The sequence below is a fragment of the Lampetra fluviatilis genome, chromosome 20 (assembly GCF_964198595.1).
Source record: "Lampetra fluviatilis chromosome 20, kcLamFluv1.1, whole genome shotgun sequence".
NCBI lineage: Eukaryota > Metazoa > Chordata > Hyperoartia > Petromyzontiformes > Petromyzontidae > Lampetra > Lampetra fluviatilis.
The window spans coordinates 8,138,478-8,156,130 of record NC_136294.1 but is presented as its reverse complement, the minus strand read 5'-3'; the positions used below and the strand labels follow the sequence as shown (position 1 = coordinate 8,156,130).

The 17,653-nt window shown below is 42.3% G+C and overlaps 1 protein-coding gene across 4 annotated transcripts in view; it reads left to right on the top strand.

Moving 5' to 3' along the window:
* The window catches only part of SH3GLB1 (SH3 domain containing GRB2 like, endophilin B1), a 53,311-nt gene extending 35,883 nt beyond the window's left edge, over positions 1-17,428 (top strand). For all 4 annotated transcript variants that reach the window (XM_078865553.1, XM_078865552.1, XM_078865551.1 and 1 more), the window contains 3 exons: positions 2,443-2,543; positions 3,738-3,930; positions 11,854-17,428. In XM_078865553.1, coding sequence (XP_078721679.1) covers positions 2,443-2,543; positions 3,738-3,930; positions 11,854-11,961 — 402 coding nt within the window. In that variant the 3' untranslated portion in view covers positions 11,962-17,428. The remainder of the gene's footprint in view (positions 1-2,442; positions 2,544-3,737; positions 3,931-11,853) is intronic.
* Positions 17,429-17,653: the final 225 nt, after the last annotated feature.

The following is a 17,653-nucleotide window of genomic DNA, read 5'->3' as shown; positions in this document are numbered from 1 at the left end:
ATACTAATACTGATCGCATTGCAGAGCTACATGAATACTATAGTTTAAATAAAATACTCAAAAGTACATTTCCGCGCCAGCGTACTTTTGACGTAAACACCTGAACAGTTTACCTCTTCAATGGGTGTAATGGCTCGTCCCTTGAAGTGTTGGGTATGACGTCCTGACATTTTGCTCCACGTGGCTGGGAGCTTCTTCAGTACGTGAAGAGAAACGTCGGACATCACACCAAACGACACGCGGTCCATTCCAAAAAGCCCATCGGAGGGCTATATAGCACAAACTTAATTTGGAGCTTTCGTGACTGCAGGAATTACTCTTTGGTTCTTTCGGTAAAGTCACGTATAAAGAGAAAATAATAAATTCAAATAATAGCATATGACGTTTCGATTGCAACACAAGCAATCATCATCAGGTATAAATTAAATAGAAAACAAACCTAGTATACTTAGGAATATAATGCAATACAACACAGTGAGTCGGCTAACATAACAGTCAACACCCTACCTGGTTGATTACGTTCTTCCAGAGAATGCTAAATTTGAGAGAGAGATTTCACACCGAACGACACGCGGTCCATCCGAAAACCTGTGCTCTACCTGAAACAGCTTGCCTGCAGTACTCTGCCCAGTTCAATGTGGTGCTCCATGTTCGTGTGAATGTAATGCAAGTCCTCTTGTCCAGGCTTTGCCAATGTAATGAGGTAAAACTAATTTTGGCCTACAGTCATTTAGGCTTTGCTTTCTTTTTTTACTTCACTCTATCATCTATATGAGGTCCTGGTTATTAACTTCTTTGAGCTTTTATACCGTGAGTGTGCCTACGTGTCCTTGAAATGTGTTAGTCCCAGCAGGAAACATGACCTGCCAAAGAAAGAAAGAAAAAAATGTATTGAATTAAAAAGGGACTGTGGGCAAGGGAAATGTAGGTTTCACTGAATCATAATTGTGTTCTACTCTCCTTGACTTGACTCACATGTTATGTATATATTTTTAACATACTTATAATGAGGCATTACATCATGATAATGCTCACAAGGGTGAACCGTTTTATACTGACATTAATGGCAAAATATTCTTCGAATGTATTTTAAGTTGCTAATTTTCTCAAATATTTAGACTATATAACATTTTCAGATGAAGATGTAAGACATGGCCAGTGAAGTCAGAGCCTATGCTATAGTCTGCCTATGAGTAAATCACTAGGAATATGCTCGATCTCATCAGATCTCAAAAGCTAAGCAGGTTTGAGCCTGGATTGACGATCACCATGCATAGAAACAAGTGTCGCAAGCTGCTGTGGGGCTGCATACTCTGAAAAGGGCAGTGTAGCAAGATAAATTGTTGTACTATACTATGCTCCAACGTCTTTGCTCCAGTCTTCACCAACCTGCACTGATCAGCATAGTGAAGTCTGGTCAAATAACCCCCACGACTCGCACGGTGTGCGGAGGCCCTCATCCAGCAGCGGATTGGCAAAAAGGGCCATACATGCTACATGCTACAGCCTGCATCGACAGTACATGCTACCAGTACTCGGGATGGGCAGCGAACAGAAATGTTTGGTGCTAATTTACTCGCTGCTGAAGCGGACGTCGCAGGCTGTGTGTCATGACATTAGCAGAGCCAAGCACATTACTGAGAAATACAAAACACAAAGCAGTCTGTCGCCTAGGGGCCCCATGGGGTTCAGAAGGCAGTAGGTGGTGGCAGATGTAAAAGTCATTGAAACAGCCCAAATTATTGCCCTGACATACGAGGGCTCGGAATAGCCTTAATCTAGGCCATTGCTGAACAACGGTGTGGATGTGTAGACCTCCGATGCGTTTTCGGGTTGCACCGCGTATTGTTCGGCGTGGTGTCCGTCACATTAATTTCCTGCAGAATGTCCCAGCATGTCGGGCGAACATCGCCCATCGTTCCGAGCAGCAAGAGGTGCAATGCGAATATATAGGCGGAGAGAGCCGTGTAGATCAGTGGTTCTCCACCAGGGGTATGCGAACCCCTGGGGGTCACGTGGCAATGTCCCAGAGGGTACGTGAGGTGATTCTTAAATGTGTGAAATTATGTCATACATGAGAGCCATTGGTGAATAATCGTGCATGAATCTGGCAATATTGAAATAACTACGATAAAAATTGTATCTATATGCTGACCTGGAATTATATTAAAGACCTCTCTAAACTGATTGATCATAAACAGCGTTATTTCCAACAGTGACTTATGTCAAGCATGCAGGGTGTCTGTTATTTTTTTTTGATTCTCTTGCAGTTACTTAGCTAGTTAGGATACCACACAAAATGGACAATTGGTTAAAATATTCAACAAGGGGGTTACAGTAGCCAACAAAGGTTGAGAACCACCAGTGTAGATCATGCCCCTGCTCGCCCTGCTGCAAACTTTGACTTGAGCATCACCTTTGTCTGACCTTGTCGCACTGCAGGCGAATCACCTTAGATGTCTCAACGAGTTCGTGGAGGCCCAGATGACGTACTATGCCCAGTGCTACCAGTACATGGTGGACCTACAGAAGCAAATGGGAAGGTACGGTCTAATCGCCTCCACAAAATATTCCTATTATTGTTTATCAAATGCGTGCAGCCTGCGTGAAGATCAGACTGCAGGTATGTGCGACTGATGTTAGCCACTTAATGACTCCAGCATACTCGCAGAATTGAAGCTCTCACCGGAATCCAAACGCATGTCAAACTTACACATTTATAAATATATGTTTGTGTTCATTTGCATTCTGGTCTTGTGCCCGGATTTATTTGGGTAGCTGTCGAAAGTAAGTTTGGCCGAAACACTAATGCATTTCTGATGGACTCAGAGTTGCAGTTCAGCAGTAAAAAAACTTTTTTAAATGTGAGTGCGCTGAATCAGGCGGGTATACATGATAATCCCGTACCATTGTTGCTTTCGGGTTGAGTGCTTATGGTATTAAATCACCAATCCACCCGTGCAGCCATTGCATTTGAGAATAGTTGAGAATATTAGGGATTGGAAGCAATACGAACTATGTGTTGTTATGGTATTAATTATAATAACCATGTCTGGTTATTGTGTTGTATCCATGTGTTGTTATGGCATGCATGAATAAGCACATGTACAAAAGACATTAAAAAAACAACTCAAATAGCAGTCTACATAATGCACAGACTGTGCACCAGCTCGAACCCTTATTGTCAAACTGACCTTTTCAATCTCATCCTGAGCATTGTCTCTGGGATGTTTTTTTAACATGTTTGCTTATTTTTATTCATTGCCCATATTCACATCTTGACAAATTGGCCAAAAAACCCATTTCCATTGTAATAATCCCCATAGTTGGCAATGGAGATGTATTGGCTGGCGCGTTTTCTTTCAAAAATTGGCACAGATGTCTGTAAAATGCACCACCCGTGGTTGGATAGGACTGTGTGCTGTTTGTTGTCTTGGTGTGGTCTGGGACTATTTTTATTTTGCTGCCTTGCCCAAGATTGCAATTGTTGAAAAATCGGCAGGAATTGATGTACTTCTGCAATTTGCACTTAAATACTTTTATCGTTTTTATTTTTGTGTCTTGCTTGGCTTTCCTATACTTCGCACTCCTGTCATGTTATTGTTTTGTTTGTTGTTGTAACTTGCTGAGCCGCCCCTACTGGACATCTGTAAAAAAAAAAAAAGAGCTTAACAACGCATAAGATTCTTTCAGTTCTGAACAAAGTTTCTCGCTCTCTGCCTTTCACGTTTCGGCAGTTTCCCGACGACGTTCCTGCCCAACAGCAGCGCGCCGCTGCCGCCCGTCACGGTGCCGATCCCGGCCGCCCCGCCTGGCGCGTCAGAGCTCACCGCGGCCGAGCTGCAGCCGGCGAGCGGAACGCGGCGTGCGCGCGTCCTCTACGACTATGACGCTGGCGACAGCAGCGAGCTCTCGCTGCTCGCGGACGAGGTACGCCGCTAGAGCTCGACAGCTCTCTCTTCCTCGCCGCTCTCTTCCGTTTGCTCTTCCCGTTTCTCACCGCTTAACCCTTTCACATTTCGTTTTTCTTCTGATTCCATTCCGATGATGTACGATTAACATGGTTTGCTATATTTGAAGCTTTCGTGACTGCAAGGATTCATATTCTTAGGTTTTTTCGGTAAAGTCACGTAGGTAAAAAATTCAAATTAAAAATGTATAAAAGTCAAATGAAATAAAAATAAAAAATCACGACGTTTCGGAGGCAACACAAGCTTCCGTCTTCAGGTGGAACCGTCACAGCAACAAAGGCTCAGTCTTTTGTTATGCAGTCTATTCTTAGTCTTAAGCCTCACCTTACCATATTAATAAAAAAGTGTGCCGTACTTGGCCCTTCCCCTCTTCAACCATTATATATACGGAATGGTAGCTCTTGTAATCTCTCATTTACTTGATACAGCTGTCGTGGCTGTGACGGTTCCACCTAAAGACGGAAGCTTGTGTTGCCTCCAAAACGTCGTGATTTTTTTTATTTTTTTATTTTACTTTTATTAATTTTAATTTTTTACCTACGTGACTTTACCGAAAAAACCTAAGAATATGGTTGGCTATGTTCAAAGCGCTTGCCACAAGTGAACCACAATACCTTGCTGATCTCGTCAAGGAGAATAAACCATCATCACACGAACTCCGGTCATCCTCGCAGCGGCTTTCGGCTAGCTATCGAACGAAGACGTTTACCGCATCGTGCGCTTTCAGATGCGCTTCTCCAGCCGTCTGGAATGCTTTTCCTTCCGATATTAGGAATCCGCTGAAGCTATGCACTTTTAAATTTAGATTGAAAACTTATTTCTGTAGAACTGCTTTTTGTGTTTAGTTTGTTTTCCTTCCCTGCACCTCCGATTAGCATGGTCGGCTATGTGCAGTGCAAAAGAAGTTCAACATACATAAATACGTACGGTGCGAAGGAAGTTCAACATACATACGAGCAAAAACTAAAATAAAATAACTTTATCGGTACCGCAGTTTGGGGCCAGCTATCGTAGAGTGCGGTCGTGTCGCTACAGTTCTCTGCGGTGAGTGCAATGTCTTTAAAAACAACGGCGCTATGCCTCTCTAAATAAAATGAATTCTGACTCGCTTGTGCGTTCCGAGATTCAGCGCTGAACCGGACACACACCCTGCAACTTGCAGACATCTTGAAACGGGAAAGGGTTAAGCAGACTGCTGTTTCTTTCCACTGAGGTCAATGGTAAGGTTTCACAAAACTCCAGTTCTCACTAAAGTTTCTCCTTTCCTCATTTTATCTGATTTTGTCCATACCAAAACAAATTGTCGCTAAATGCCGCACGCGCCTAATGACTACTAAGCGTGCAAAAAGCGAAGACGGTTAGTACAGGAAGTCATCGCTTATCTAGGGCGCTCTTAAGTTGGTTCCATATGGAACAATTACTTGGTAAGAAATTGCCTAAATATCCCAAGCAGAATCTTAACGAAAGTTTCATCGAGCTCATTTGGGGTTTTACACGTTTAGTAATGGAATGTTTTCTGAGACAAATGGGTAGATTTGAGATGGGAAGTGAAGGAATAACTTGCGAAATGGAAAACAGTCCATTTCGGAGGCTAGCATCATGAAGGGGAGTGTTGTAAAGAGTGAAATACTTGAGATAAACAGATACTCAAATACGCGTGGCCAAGAGGAAATCAAAATCGCTGATACGGTTTACGTATATCGGGAGTATTGACATTTAAAAACATGTAAATCTAGACATGAAAATCAGGAGCATCATTGTTAAAGCAAACGACTTCGATCAAAGCATAAAAAGGGCTGCTGTGGAATGAGAATTGTAATATATGCTGGGGAAACGTGGACTATTGGAGGGAGGGAGGGAGTACAAGCCGCTGAAATACAATTTCTTGAAAGCACCGTGTTAAAAATGAGACGAGATAGACTGACGAACCATCATGTTGTGTGGGTCCACGGTAACAGAAATACAACTGCTTGAAAGGATAGAACAGCCACGACTAAAGTGGTTCCATCACGTGAGGAAAAACAGGCAAAATCTGATCGTTGGCGCCTTGAGTTGAGGATGGAGAGAAGTACATCAGAGGGAAGGCCAAGGAAGAGAGAGATATGGAGAGAGAGTGCGATGGTGGTCTTACAAAAGAGATGACAAGCTGTAAAGTGATGCAGAGAAGCCAGCAGGTGGTAAAATGTAAAGAGATTTACACCATTGGAACCTCATTTGCCAGTAAAAAATATGATAATTGGTTTTTTACCCTTCTATCTGGCAACAAAATTGACACCTTTTTTACAAAGAGTCATGTTTGCATAGACCACAATACCTGCAGTCATAATGCAAACAAAAAACATAACTCTGTATGCACTGTCCTTGAAGTTGATTGGTCCACACCCGAGACAGCTTTCCTTAGAGTCTAGTCTCACATGGGTTGGACCAGATGACGCCAAAAGGCGCATACAGAGTTATGTTTTTTGTTTGCATTATGACTGCAGGTATTGTGGTCTATGCAAACATGACTCCTTGTAAAAAAGGTGTCAGTTTTGTTGCCAGATAGAAGGGTAAAAAACAATTATCATGTAAAGAGATGTTGCACCAAGCCAGGATATGCCCGGACGTGGAGACTGATGATGATGATGATTCTTCTCAATGAATTACACAACTAAACATTAATAATGAGAATAACTTAACAGTGGCGCATTTATATGAAAGCATGGTAATTACAGTATGTGTAGGAATGTGTGTATAGCTTATAATAATTAATAGTTATAATAGGTTTAATAATTCAGAACTATCTCTTAATTCTAGATTTGAAGCTTTCGTGACTGCAAGGATTCATACTCTTAGGGTTTTTTTCCGGTAAAGTCACGTAGGTAAAAAATAACATTAAAATTAATAAAAGTAATAATAGAAATAAAATAATCAATCACCAGAACTATCTCACTGAATCTTGGTGAAACAGCCTGAGATAACTGCCCTGCATTGAGATTTGGCCAATTCATGAATACGTATATTACGAGTGTGTGTGGATGCACATATGTATACGTGCGGAGCCACTATGTTAAATAAGCGAGCGGACTGGGTGCTGTAGTTAACACTGGTCACCGTATTTTGAGAATGGACACTTCATGGGTAGAGTTTAGTCAGGTTAATTTTCACACCTCTAAATGTATATTTGATGTAACATGCAACCTAGCAAATATGTTTTGTTTAAATCGTGTTTATAATCATACAATACAAAATTAACTTATGGAATATGTTGTACAGCAGAAAATATGTTCATTATGAAAATAGCAACCCAGGCACACGAGAAATACTAACTGGAGTGGTGGAGGAGAAATTTGAACACAGAATTCTTCAATGATTGATTTGATTCTAAATATGTTGGAAGTTAAATATTAATGTCTTAATTCTAATGATTCAGCTGAAAACCTCTTAACATTTTCAGATGTGCTGAGAATACTATATTACACATTGTTCATGCACGATAGGATACCCTCGCTGTTAAATCATTTTAAAGACCTGAAACCTGTAGGCTGAATGAAGAAAACCTAATTTAAAAATTATACTTATTTTTATGCATTTTGCAAACTATAAAAGATTCCTAAGTAGAGCAATTTAAGTGATGTGTTTTGTTAAATCTGCTAAATGTTAATATACGAACTACAAAGTGATTGCATGCCAACTATATTAATAAAAAACATTGTAGCAGCAGGAACAGCATCTCTTACAAGTCAAAATGTATTTTATTTCTGCATAATTTTCTATTATCTTCATATTTTAATCACAGCAGAACCTCCCAAAACCCAATTACAATTAATCATCATAATGTCGTCTGGTCATCCCTGCTAATGCTCCAGTGAAATGCTTTATCTACAGTGTGTGTAGGAACGTTTGGAAGCGCCGGCTTCGCAGCTAAACAAGTACTGTGGTTGCATTTTAATGCACGTATTTGGGTTACATCTGTAACTGACGTAAAAAACCCCATCATTACATAATAAGACAGGTTGGACAACCGCAAGTTTCAAACAAGACTTTAAAATACATAAAAAAACACATAGCCTCTGTGCATATGCAAAATATATATCATTTCCTGAAGAAGTGCATTGTGGTCCTGTTGTCTTTGATCACCATCAAAATAAATGAGCCAATGGGACCGGCTGATAGTAGCAGTGATGCCGTGAGAGACGACTGTTTATCATCCTAATTTCAGATGGTTCCCAGAGGCAGACTTTGCAGCAGTGACAATGATGATGAGCCCCAATTATGATTAAACTGGTCGACGGTTCATCTTCTTGGTTCTTTCGGTAAAGTCACGTAGAATGGAAATAATAAAATAATAAAAATAAAACATAATAAAATAATTATCATGACGTTTCGGCCACAACACAAGAAGCTGTCCTCAGGTGGAGAGTAGACAGAGTCTCATTCAGACTCTGTCTTTCCGACAGACCTGCTCTCCACCTGAGGACGGCTGCTTGCGTTGTGGCCGAAACGTCATGAGAATTATTTTATGATGTTTTATTTTTATTATTTTATTATTTCCATTCTACGTGACTTTACCGAAAGAACCAAGAAGATGAATCCCTGCAGTCACGAAAGCTTTAAATCAAAAATGGTCGACGGTTGTCTGTTAACTAGCACTGCCTCACTGCCACTGTCAATCGGTCACACTTCTTCAGGAAATGCTGATGGTTCTGTGCTTTTACACATGTCCGTGACTTGTTTGAATCTTGCGTGTTTGGGTGCAGTAAACATTTTACTGTAGTACGGCATGCCAGGAGCTAATTTACCCTTCGGCAAGGCTAGAGTTACTGGAGAAGGCATTTTTGTGGCTTAAATATAACAAAAAAATGTTTACAAATAATCGCGGTCTTGTACCAATATCTGTCGCCGGATTTCAGCTGTTTTGAAAAAAAAACGTTAACTCAAAAGGTCGGAGGAGCTTCCACGGATTTCTATAGGCTTCATGGCCTATGCACACACACCAAATTAGACATACTGTCCTGGCAGGGCAGCAAGGTGGCTTGGTTACTGTTCCTCATGTGCGTTATTTAAAGACGTGTCATTGTTTTAAATGCAATGCTCGTTAGATATGTTCTGGCCGCGTCCCATCTGTGTAATGCTGCGTGACCCCACGTCATCGTCGGCTCACGAACATTTCGTTTTTTGTTTAAATGGACAAGTGATTGGACAGATGGACGAAAAGATAGTTGAACGCGAGCGTGTGAAATGCAAGAAGCCCACTTGATTTCGCTGCTACAAGACAGCTGCTATTACAATACAACATAAATTTTGTATTTGGCACTTTGATGTATCTTACTCAAATCCGTCTTTTCAGAAACACACATCAAACTTGCAGTAATGAGATGCAGTTCATGGCAAGCAAATGTGGATTGTACTTGCGTTCAAGCTCATTGAGGCTTCAATATGACCTCGACAGCGATGTTTCAAATAGCTCCGACGTCTGTACAATTCTAGATTTGAAGCTTTCGTGACTGCAAGGATTCATATTCTTGGGTTTTTTCGGTAAAGTCACATAGGTAAAAAATTTAAATTAATAAAAGTAAAATAAAATAAAAATCACGACGTTTCGGAGGCAACACAAGCCTCCGTCTTGAGGTGGAACCGTCACAACACGCTCGCTGTATCAAGTAAATGAGAAATTCCAAGAGATCCGACCCCGTATATATATACTGGACAATTTCGGCATGAGAGTAAGTATCCTGGAGGACTTGTTCTGTTCTAAATTTAGGGTTCGTTCACGAGTCGGATGTGTTCGGCTACCGAAGTTTTCCATGCCGACATGCCCCTTCCTGCAATGTTGGTCGTGATTTTAAAGGATCAGAACGCACCTGACTACAAACTACATGAAGGTGCTGATCCTGACGCCACGTGCCAAATATATTCTGTGACGCGTGCCAAATTGTAGTGCTGCAAAGCGCTTGTTATTTCACTATCTTTTGTGTTGGGTTAGCCCGTCGTAGTTTGGCTCGACGAGCTTCAGAAATGTCTGTTGTTTCCTACGAGTTTCTTCTGAGGAACCTGCATTTATTCTGATGGCTGGAAAGTTGAGATGTAGGAGGGGAGCGTAACAGGAGCAGAAAATTGCTGGCCAAGCCGTGGGGGAAGGAGCTGTAATTTAACAGCGAGTTTGGTGCATGCTGCGCGGTACAGAGTGGTACTAGAGGATCACATGGTATCTATTTGAGAGCCAAACCTAGCTTTTACCTTTTAGAGCTAGCATTGTAATGACGCCACTGGATTGATAATGAGCAAATCACTTGGAATGTTCCGGATGCTGTCAGATCCCATTATATCTCGGCAACTATGCAGGGGCTGAACGTGGATCGTGTCACTTAGATGAGTGACAGCCATGCACAGACGGGTTGTCATTGCGCTGCAGGGCAACGTGGTGGGAATCGGCGAACACGATAGCAAAATACAGTGCTGCACTGTACTCTGACCTGCACTGACGAGCTTGATGAAGTATGGCCAAATGACGCAGCATGGGAAGGCCCTCATTCAGTCGAGGATTGATGAAGTGACAGTACGTACTCTTAGGTTTTTTCGGTAAAGTCACGTAGGTAAAAATAAATAATAAAATAAACATAATAGAAATAATAATAGAAATAAAATTATAAATCACGACGTTTCGGAGGCAACGCAAGTCTCCGTCATCAGGTGGGACCATCACAGCTAGATTTACTGTCTCAAGTGAGTGACAGTACGTGTACACGTAAAACTTATGGATTATCACAACCATAGCCACGGTTGATGTGATGTAATCGAGGCAGGCAGGGGACGAACAATAATAGTGCCGTATGTCGCAGAGTAATTGCCTGGCTTGACCTCGCTGTTCTCAGTCGAGCCTTGGCATATGTGCGAGAGCTCCATTTTTTACAAACATCAAGGCGAAATGTAAATAAACATGCCACCTTGTCGAAGGTTGTGCGTGATGTAATTTTATATAAACTTACCAAGGGTGATGGGAAAGCCTATTTAATTCTCAACCGTGGACTCGAAACGGGAGACGTTTAACCTGAACAGACTTTTGGGGGCAAGTGATTATCTTATATCGATTTATATAGCGCCTTAGTCCAAGGCGCTTAACAATAATTGTAAAATTGTACATAAGATGATAGTGGTTTAAATACAAATCGGAGTTATTAAAAGTTGTGTAGTTATACACAACCTGTAAACAGGAGGAATGTGGGTGTGGTTAAGGAGGGTTGGCGTTGGGGTACTGATGATCGGGGTAGTGATAGGGGTAGTGATAGGGATATGAATGGTGATGATAGGGGCTGGGGGGAATCTTTGATCGTTACCTTTGTGCGTAGTGGGAGTGCAGTGGTGCAGTGGTTACCGTGCTGCACTACGAATCCAGCGACCCGAGTTCAATTCCCGCTCACGGCCAACACCAGTGACGATTATCTGAACTGTGTGTAAACATCGCCACTGGGAAGACAATGACGGTCGGGCATGGTGGTGGCCACCCACCCCCTCGTGTACCATGCCGGCTTTCATAGGTGCTCGCTAACAGCACTTGCCCAAAAATTCTGTTTTACCAGGTAAGGCCCACTGAGCTGTATAGCTCTTTTTCAAAAGTGACCTGGCCACAAATTATATCTCAACAAAGTGGCTTATCATGTGGACATTTATAGAAGCCAAATAATCTTAACCGAATGTTTCTGAATGTGGAGGAAAAAACTGGAGGACCTGGAGAAAAATCCACACAACCACAGGGAGAACGAGCAAACGCCAAATTTACAGGCGTCAGTTTCGGGATCGAACCCACGACCTCCTGCATACCGGACGGGGTAGATGACATCCCGCCACCGTGGCGTCTTTGTTGCGTGTGTGCGTGTGTGCGTGTGTGTGTGCGTGCGTGCAGATGATCACGGTGTACAGCGTGCCTGGGCTGGGTTCCGACTGGCTCATGAGCGAGCGCGGGATACAGAAGGGCAAGGTGCCTGTGGCTTACCTCGAGCTACTCAAGTGAAGCAGACAAACGCTTGCCGTGAAGCACAGCACCTCTTGCAAGCACGCACGCACGCACACCCCAGTCGCCGTCACGGTCGCACTGCCAGTTGACGTTGGCAAGGGTACTCTGCGGACACTTCCGCAACTGGCTTTAGCGCAGCGCAGATGGCAGTTGTGATTACCGTTGCCGCGTTTTTGATATGTATTTTTTCTCTCTATTTTCATTTCAAAGTGCTGCTCTGCAGATGCGTGCTTGGCTTACTACGGGCAAAGTGCTCGTTGTTCCGATCGGTGCAAGTGCAGGAGGGGAGGGTTATTGAGATTCTGACAGAGCCACACAATGGTAGGCACGTTTGGCAGACAGTTGAACACTTGGTCTTTTCTCTTTGGGCAACTTTGCCATTTCTAATAGCAGACTTTAAATCCCATGCTTTAAATGCGCAGGCATATATATTCTTTTTGCACATTTATTATCCTTAATATTGACTTTTACACTTTAATTTGAATAAATGTATTTATATGCATGGCCTAACGCAGAGTCCTAAACTAAATACCGTTAATTTCCCAAAGCTCTGACTTTGAATTATTACGTTTAGTTTCACTTAGGTCTTAATTACGTGTAACAATTCCACAGAGGTGCTGTTATCATTTACAGGGAAAATTACTTGCAATCATTGCAGGATACGTTCCATCTCACCAAGCACAATGTGGCTTCCTCTGCTGAGCTATGTGCCACGTGATTATTTCTAGCAGACTCTACCCTAGCAGGTGGCTGTGAGATTTGAACTGTCCACATACTGCAAACTCACTCAAGTGTTAAGATCTATTTAGTCAGCCAATTATATATAATTGCATTTAGTATTTTTGAGCTTAATCAGATGTAGTAGTTCCACTGTTATTCTTATACTACCCGGATTGTTTAAGATGATGCCTCAATATGGATGTGATATGGACCAATTTGTAACTGCTGTAATTTTCAAATGGATTAAATGGACCAATAATACTGGCATGAATAAATAAAACAAACTGGTCAATTAAGATAGAATCGGTGGAAATTATTAAATATATAAAATCATGGGAAAATCTGCACATTTAGCGTGAAATAATGTGGTGATTTCTGAGCAATGTACTTGTTTACCAGACACTTTGTACTCCCATGCAAACTGAAGTATGCTCATTTAAAAAAAAATTGCTTTTAAAAAATAAAGGGAAGATTTAGGAACACTGACAGATATCTTCACTGACAGTCGATTTAAAGAGACTGCCATTACCTTAAACGTAATTTAGATGCCACAGTGAAAATGATACATATTTCACGACCTGATTCCTCATGGGGATGGTTTGCCTCGCACTTGTATGCTGTGCGCATTGTTGTGTTTGTTGAGAAATGCATTTCTGGAATCAAAGATTGATTGTGTAGATTTATTGCACAAGCCTTGTAATTTTTTCCAACCCTCATCGGTTTTTAAAGTGTCATTTTAATTACGTACTTGCGTTTGATATTACGTCTGTATTTTTGTTTGAGTACTTGTTTGACAAAAAAAAAACATGTCACTTTCTGAATGTTGAAATGTAAAAAAGCAAGCACTGCCCAAAAACCGAGACGAAGATAAATTGTACCAATAGGCGCTCCGACATCATTGTTCACTTCCGTTCCTTTGCTAAGCTTAAACTATAATTAGTTAACGTGGGGGAATGTCAGCGGGAGTAATGGAGTGGCTATGACAGGATATTTAAAAAGGGATAAACCAGATATATATTAAAAAAAGTGTCTCTTCTCATTCGTTAAGTTACCGTTCACTCGATAAGTCGGTGGCTTCTTTTGGCTCCACAAATTAAATGCTGTACCCAACGTAACGATGACGAATGCATGCATTGCTCGTGGGTAATAAATTGGGCAGGGGGGGGTCGGCGGGAGGGAGGAAACGGGAATTGTAAAAAAAAGAAACCATTGCCCGTTAACGAACACAACAAAAAACAACGGCAATGATGCACAGGAGTTGGGTTGTTTGATTTCCTTTTGTTGATGGGACAGGGGGTTCGCGAGCCGACGTGGAGTTGAGAAGTCTCCAAAGTAACATTTACTTAAAACATCCTTCGGCATCCATCTATCGTCCTTCGTCTGTGAAAATTTTCGGCCTTTGCTGTTGCCGGTCGATTTTGGTGACGGAAATAGAAAAGACGTGGAATTTAACAAAACAAGCTCTCTCCCCCAAGGTATTTCATAATGAACATCTCTTCTTCTGTAGGTGACGCACGGTCATATAAAGTGCCTGACAACTTAATGATTTATTTTTCATGACCTTTCTAAGCCATAACATGAAAACAGAGATCTCCCTCATAAAAAAACTAAAATTGGCATTATACATTTTCTCGGAATACGGATGTGCTGCTGCTGCTGCGGCCGTGTCTGAAGGGGCGCCACCGTGGTGAGATGTTAACTACCTCGCCTGGTATACAGGAGGTCGTGGGTACGAGCCTGACTCTGACGCCTGCTGTATATTTGGAGTTTGCATGTCTCTCCCCACGGTCACGTGGATTTTCCCTTCCAAATTTAGAATCATGCATTTCCAGTATTTGGCTGTTATACATTTCCACATGATAAGCCACTTCGTTGAGCTATCATTTATGGGCAGGTCGCTTCTGAAAAAGAGCTGTATAGCTCAGCGGGCCTTACCTGGTAAAGAAAAAAGTGTAAAGTTTAGTTTTAGTTTATGCTGGGTATTTCGCGAACAAGATTGCTATGCATATTTGCCAGCCACTGACAATGGCACGCGCTTTACTCTTGACACTCGCAATCGTGACAATTGCGAGTTGTCCTTCAATGTGTAAAGTGTAGTGACGTCGTTCGATGTCGAAGATCTTCTGTGATGTCCTCGTGATGCTTGTTTCTCAGTCTTGTCTAAACTAAGCATGCTATTTGTAAGAATGATGTCGGTTGCTCTCTGTGTGGGGGTGTGTGTTCGCATGCACGCGCGCGTGTGCGCGTTTATCGGAGCTGGGAAATGGATTCCAGCTATAAGAGGGATTAGGGGCCATCCATTTAGCACGTACGCATGGAGGGGGGAGGGGGTAACCCAAACGCGTACGCTTGCCTATGGGGGGGTCTACTGACAATGTACTTACGCATAGGAAACGGGGGTGGGGGGGGGGTGAAGCCTCGATAATAATTTGTCTACATTGGCCTTTAAATGAGTTAGATAGTCCGGCGGTGGACTATCTGTTTGCTTAAACACGTCAATATAATTCATCCTTGATCGTTTCTGCATGGATTAAATATCGGCCGTTCTATAGGATTTGGGGTGGGGGGGCGTCAGGCGTACGTACGCACGCAGGTGGGGGGGGGGGGTAAAAAGTCCGCGTGCGTACAGGGAGGAGGGGGTCAAGTTTTGACAGATTTTTTTGCGTACGGACCAAATGGATGGCCCCTAAATCCCGATGCTGACCGCATCACTGGGATGCGTCGGCCAGAAATAATTGCTCGCGAATAGCACTTGCACCAGCCACTCGCAGCCCGACTCAAGCGAGGGGGGATATTGTTTGTTCTTAATTGTGTGCGCGCGTGCGTGCGTCTGTGTGTTTTGCCACATCCTGCATGTGTACGTGCACGTGCGTGAGTGTACGTGCATGCTTGCGCTGAATATGCCGTGGGTGAGGGATGTGTACGCAACAAGGAAAACAAAATAAAGTCGGCTGATGTGATGCGGAGCTTCTGCTAAGATTTGCTGTTTCGCTTTGCCGCGGGCGTGGAGGTGCCCTTTGATGCATGCAGCTGTGGGTTTTTTTTTCCACCGTTAAAACGCGAGACGGGTGTCTGTACGACTTGGGATTTTCGTCTCGGGACATTATGCCTCTGTAGCAGGCATATACCGGCACGCTATGCTGCCTTGGTTTATAGAACTCCTTTCTTCTTCTTCAGTGAAAGATCCAAAGGCGGAGCAAATGTCACACTGCAACGCCCCTAGGTGTCCTGGTGGGCATTGGTGCTGTTAATTATATAGAGAGGTGGGCTATTCTCGGGTCTCCGGCATCGTTTAAGAGAAGACATAAAGGGACGCAAGATGAGTATCTGTTTCGCGCTAAGATATGCTATAATTTATATTTGTAGAATTAACCGTGTACTCTATTTCACCATAAAAATTTCTCTCCACGGATGCTTGCGCTCCCCTAAAAGATGTTTGATATTATTTGGAGTAATATGAGTTTGCAGTGAGTGTTTTTAGATGGGGTTTTAACTCGGCAGTAGCGATCAGATCTGGAGCATTACTATTCTTGAAAGGACTCAAACAATATCTGCGGGCACTTATATCAGATATACCGATAACCCGAATGGTAACTTTATATGGCCTGCCACAGATATGGTAACGGTACATCTATATGAAAAAAAACCTAAGGTTTAAGGTGAAACGGAATTATACAGGGTGCTTAAAAAAATGTAACACTTCTGAGAATTTGCAGCAATACCACAAGATATGTGTTGCCTCCGGGCTCTGGAGACCACCTGGAGAAGATTCCAGGAATGTGTTGACAATGATGGCGAACAAGTGGAGACTGACTTTTCGTAGCTATTAACATGACATTTGTTATCATGTTACAGTGTATTATCCGTTCTTTTTCCATTAAAAACAATCGTCCCATATACGTGTTAAAACATTTTTGAAGCACCCTGGTATATTAATGTGTGGGGTTTGGTCAAATTTGGGGTGAGTCTTTTTTTTACGAAGAATCCCGAACCTTTTACCCCACAAATACAGCATTCGTAAGGTACATCTCGACCGCATATGCAATTTCAACTTGAAGCCCATAATATCACCACCCAGGGCATACTATATTCCCATGAGCAGTATCAGTAACCTTGATATCCACGTGGGTGACAAGAGGTACGAGATTTTCCACAGCATTGTTTATTTGACCAGTGTGTAAGTAGACTGGGTGGGGAACCTGGCAGCCTGGGTTGATAAGAATTGGAAGTGCTGTAATTGGAAATGCTATTTCCTCCTGTGAGCCACACCAGTCCGGTGTTACTCAATGTCTTGGCTTATACAGCAGCGGCAACCTTAGTTTATTGCGTAAGTCTCACATAATTGGTCTGTGTCACTTATGCTAAGGCCACAAGGTTGGGGGGGTTTCATGTGCAGGTAAAAGTATGTCATAATAATCTGCTTAAAACTCCAAATTCATAATATAGGGCACAAGTGCCGTCAAGAGTCATTCTAATAAAGTGCATCATTGCCAATGAGATATTTGCAACACAAAAGGGATACAGATTTTCTCTTATTGTAATTTTGCTTTTTTCGGCACGCTTAGCTCCATGAAAGCATTGTGATCAAAAATACTGAAATGTGATTGGCTGGATAAAACAACCGTACGATCGTGTGGTCTATTAAGAGACATACGACTGCACTATTTTGCTGTTAAATGTGTTCATTTCGATAGAATGTATGTTTGCATCCGTGCATTACTTTTACATGCTGAATAAAAGTCTTTTACGCAAAAAAAACTGCAATAATCCTATATCTTTGCTAAATGTGTATCCTTAACTACGACACTTAAATGTCATTTCACATGGCTCGCAATGCCAGCCTCTTGTGCATGTAGGACAAACGGGAAATCTCAACAAATACGCATTCGTTTCACTTTACAAATGAGCAACTGTCTTTTTGTTCATGCCTTTTTGACGGGTTTTTTTTTGCCACTAATTGATGTTCGAT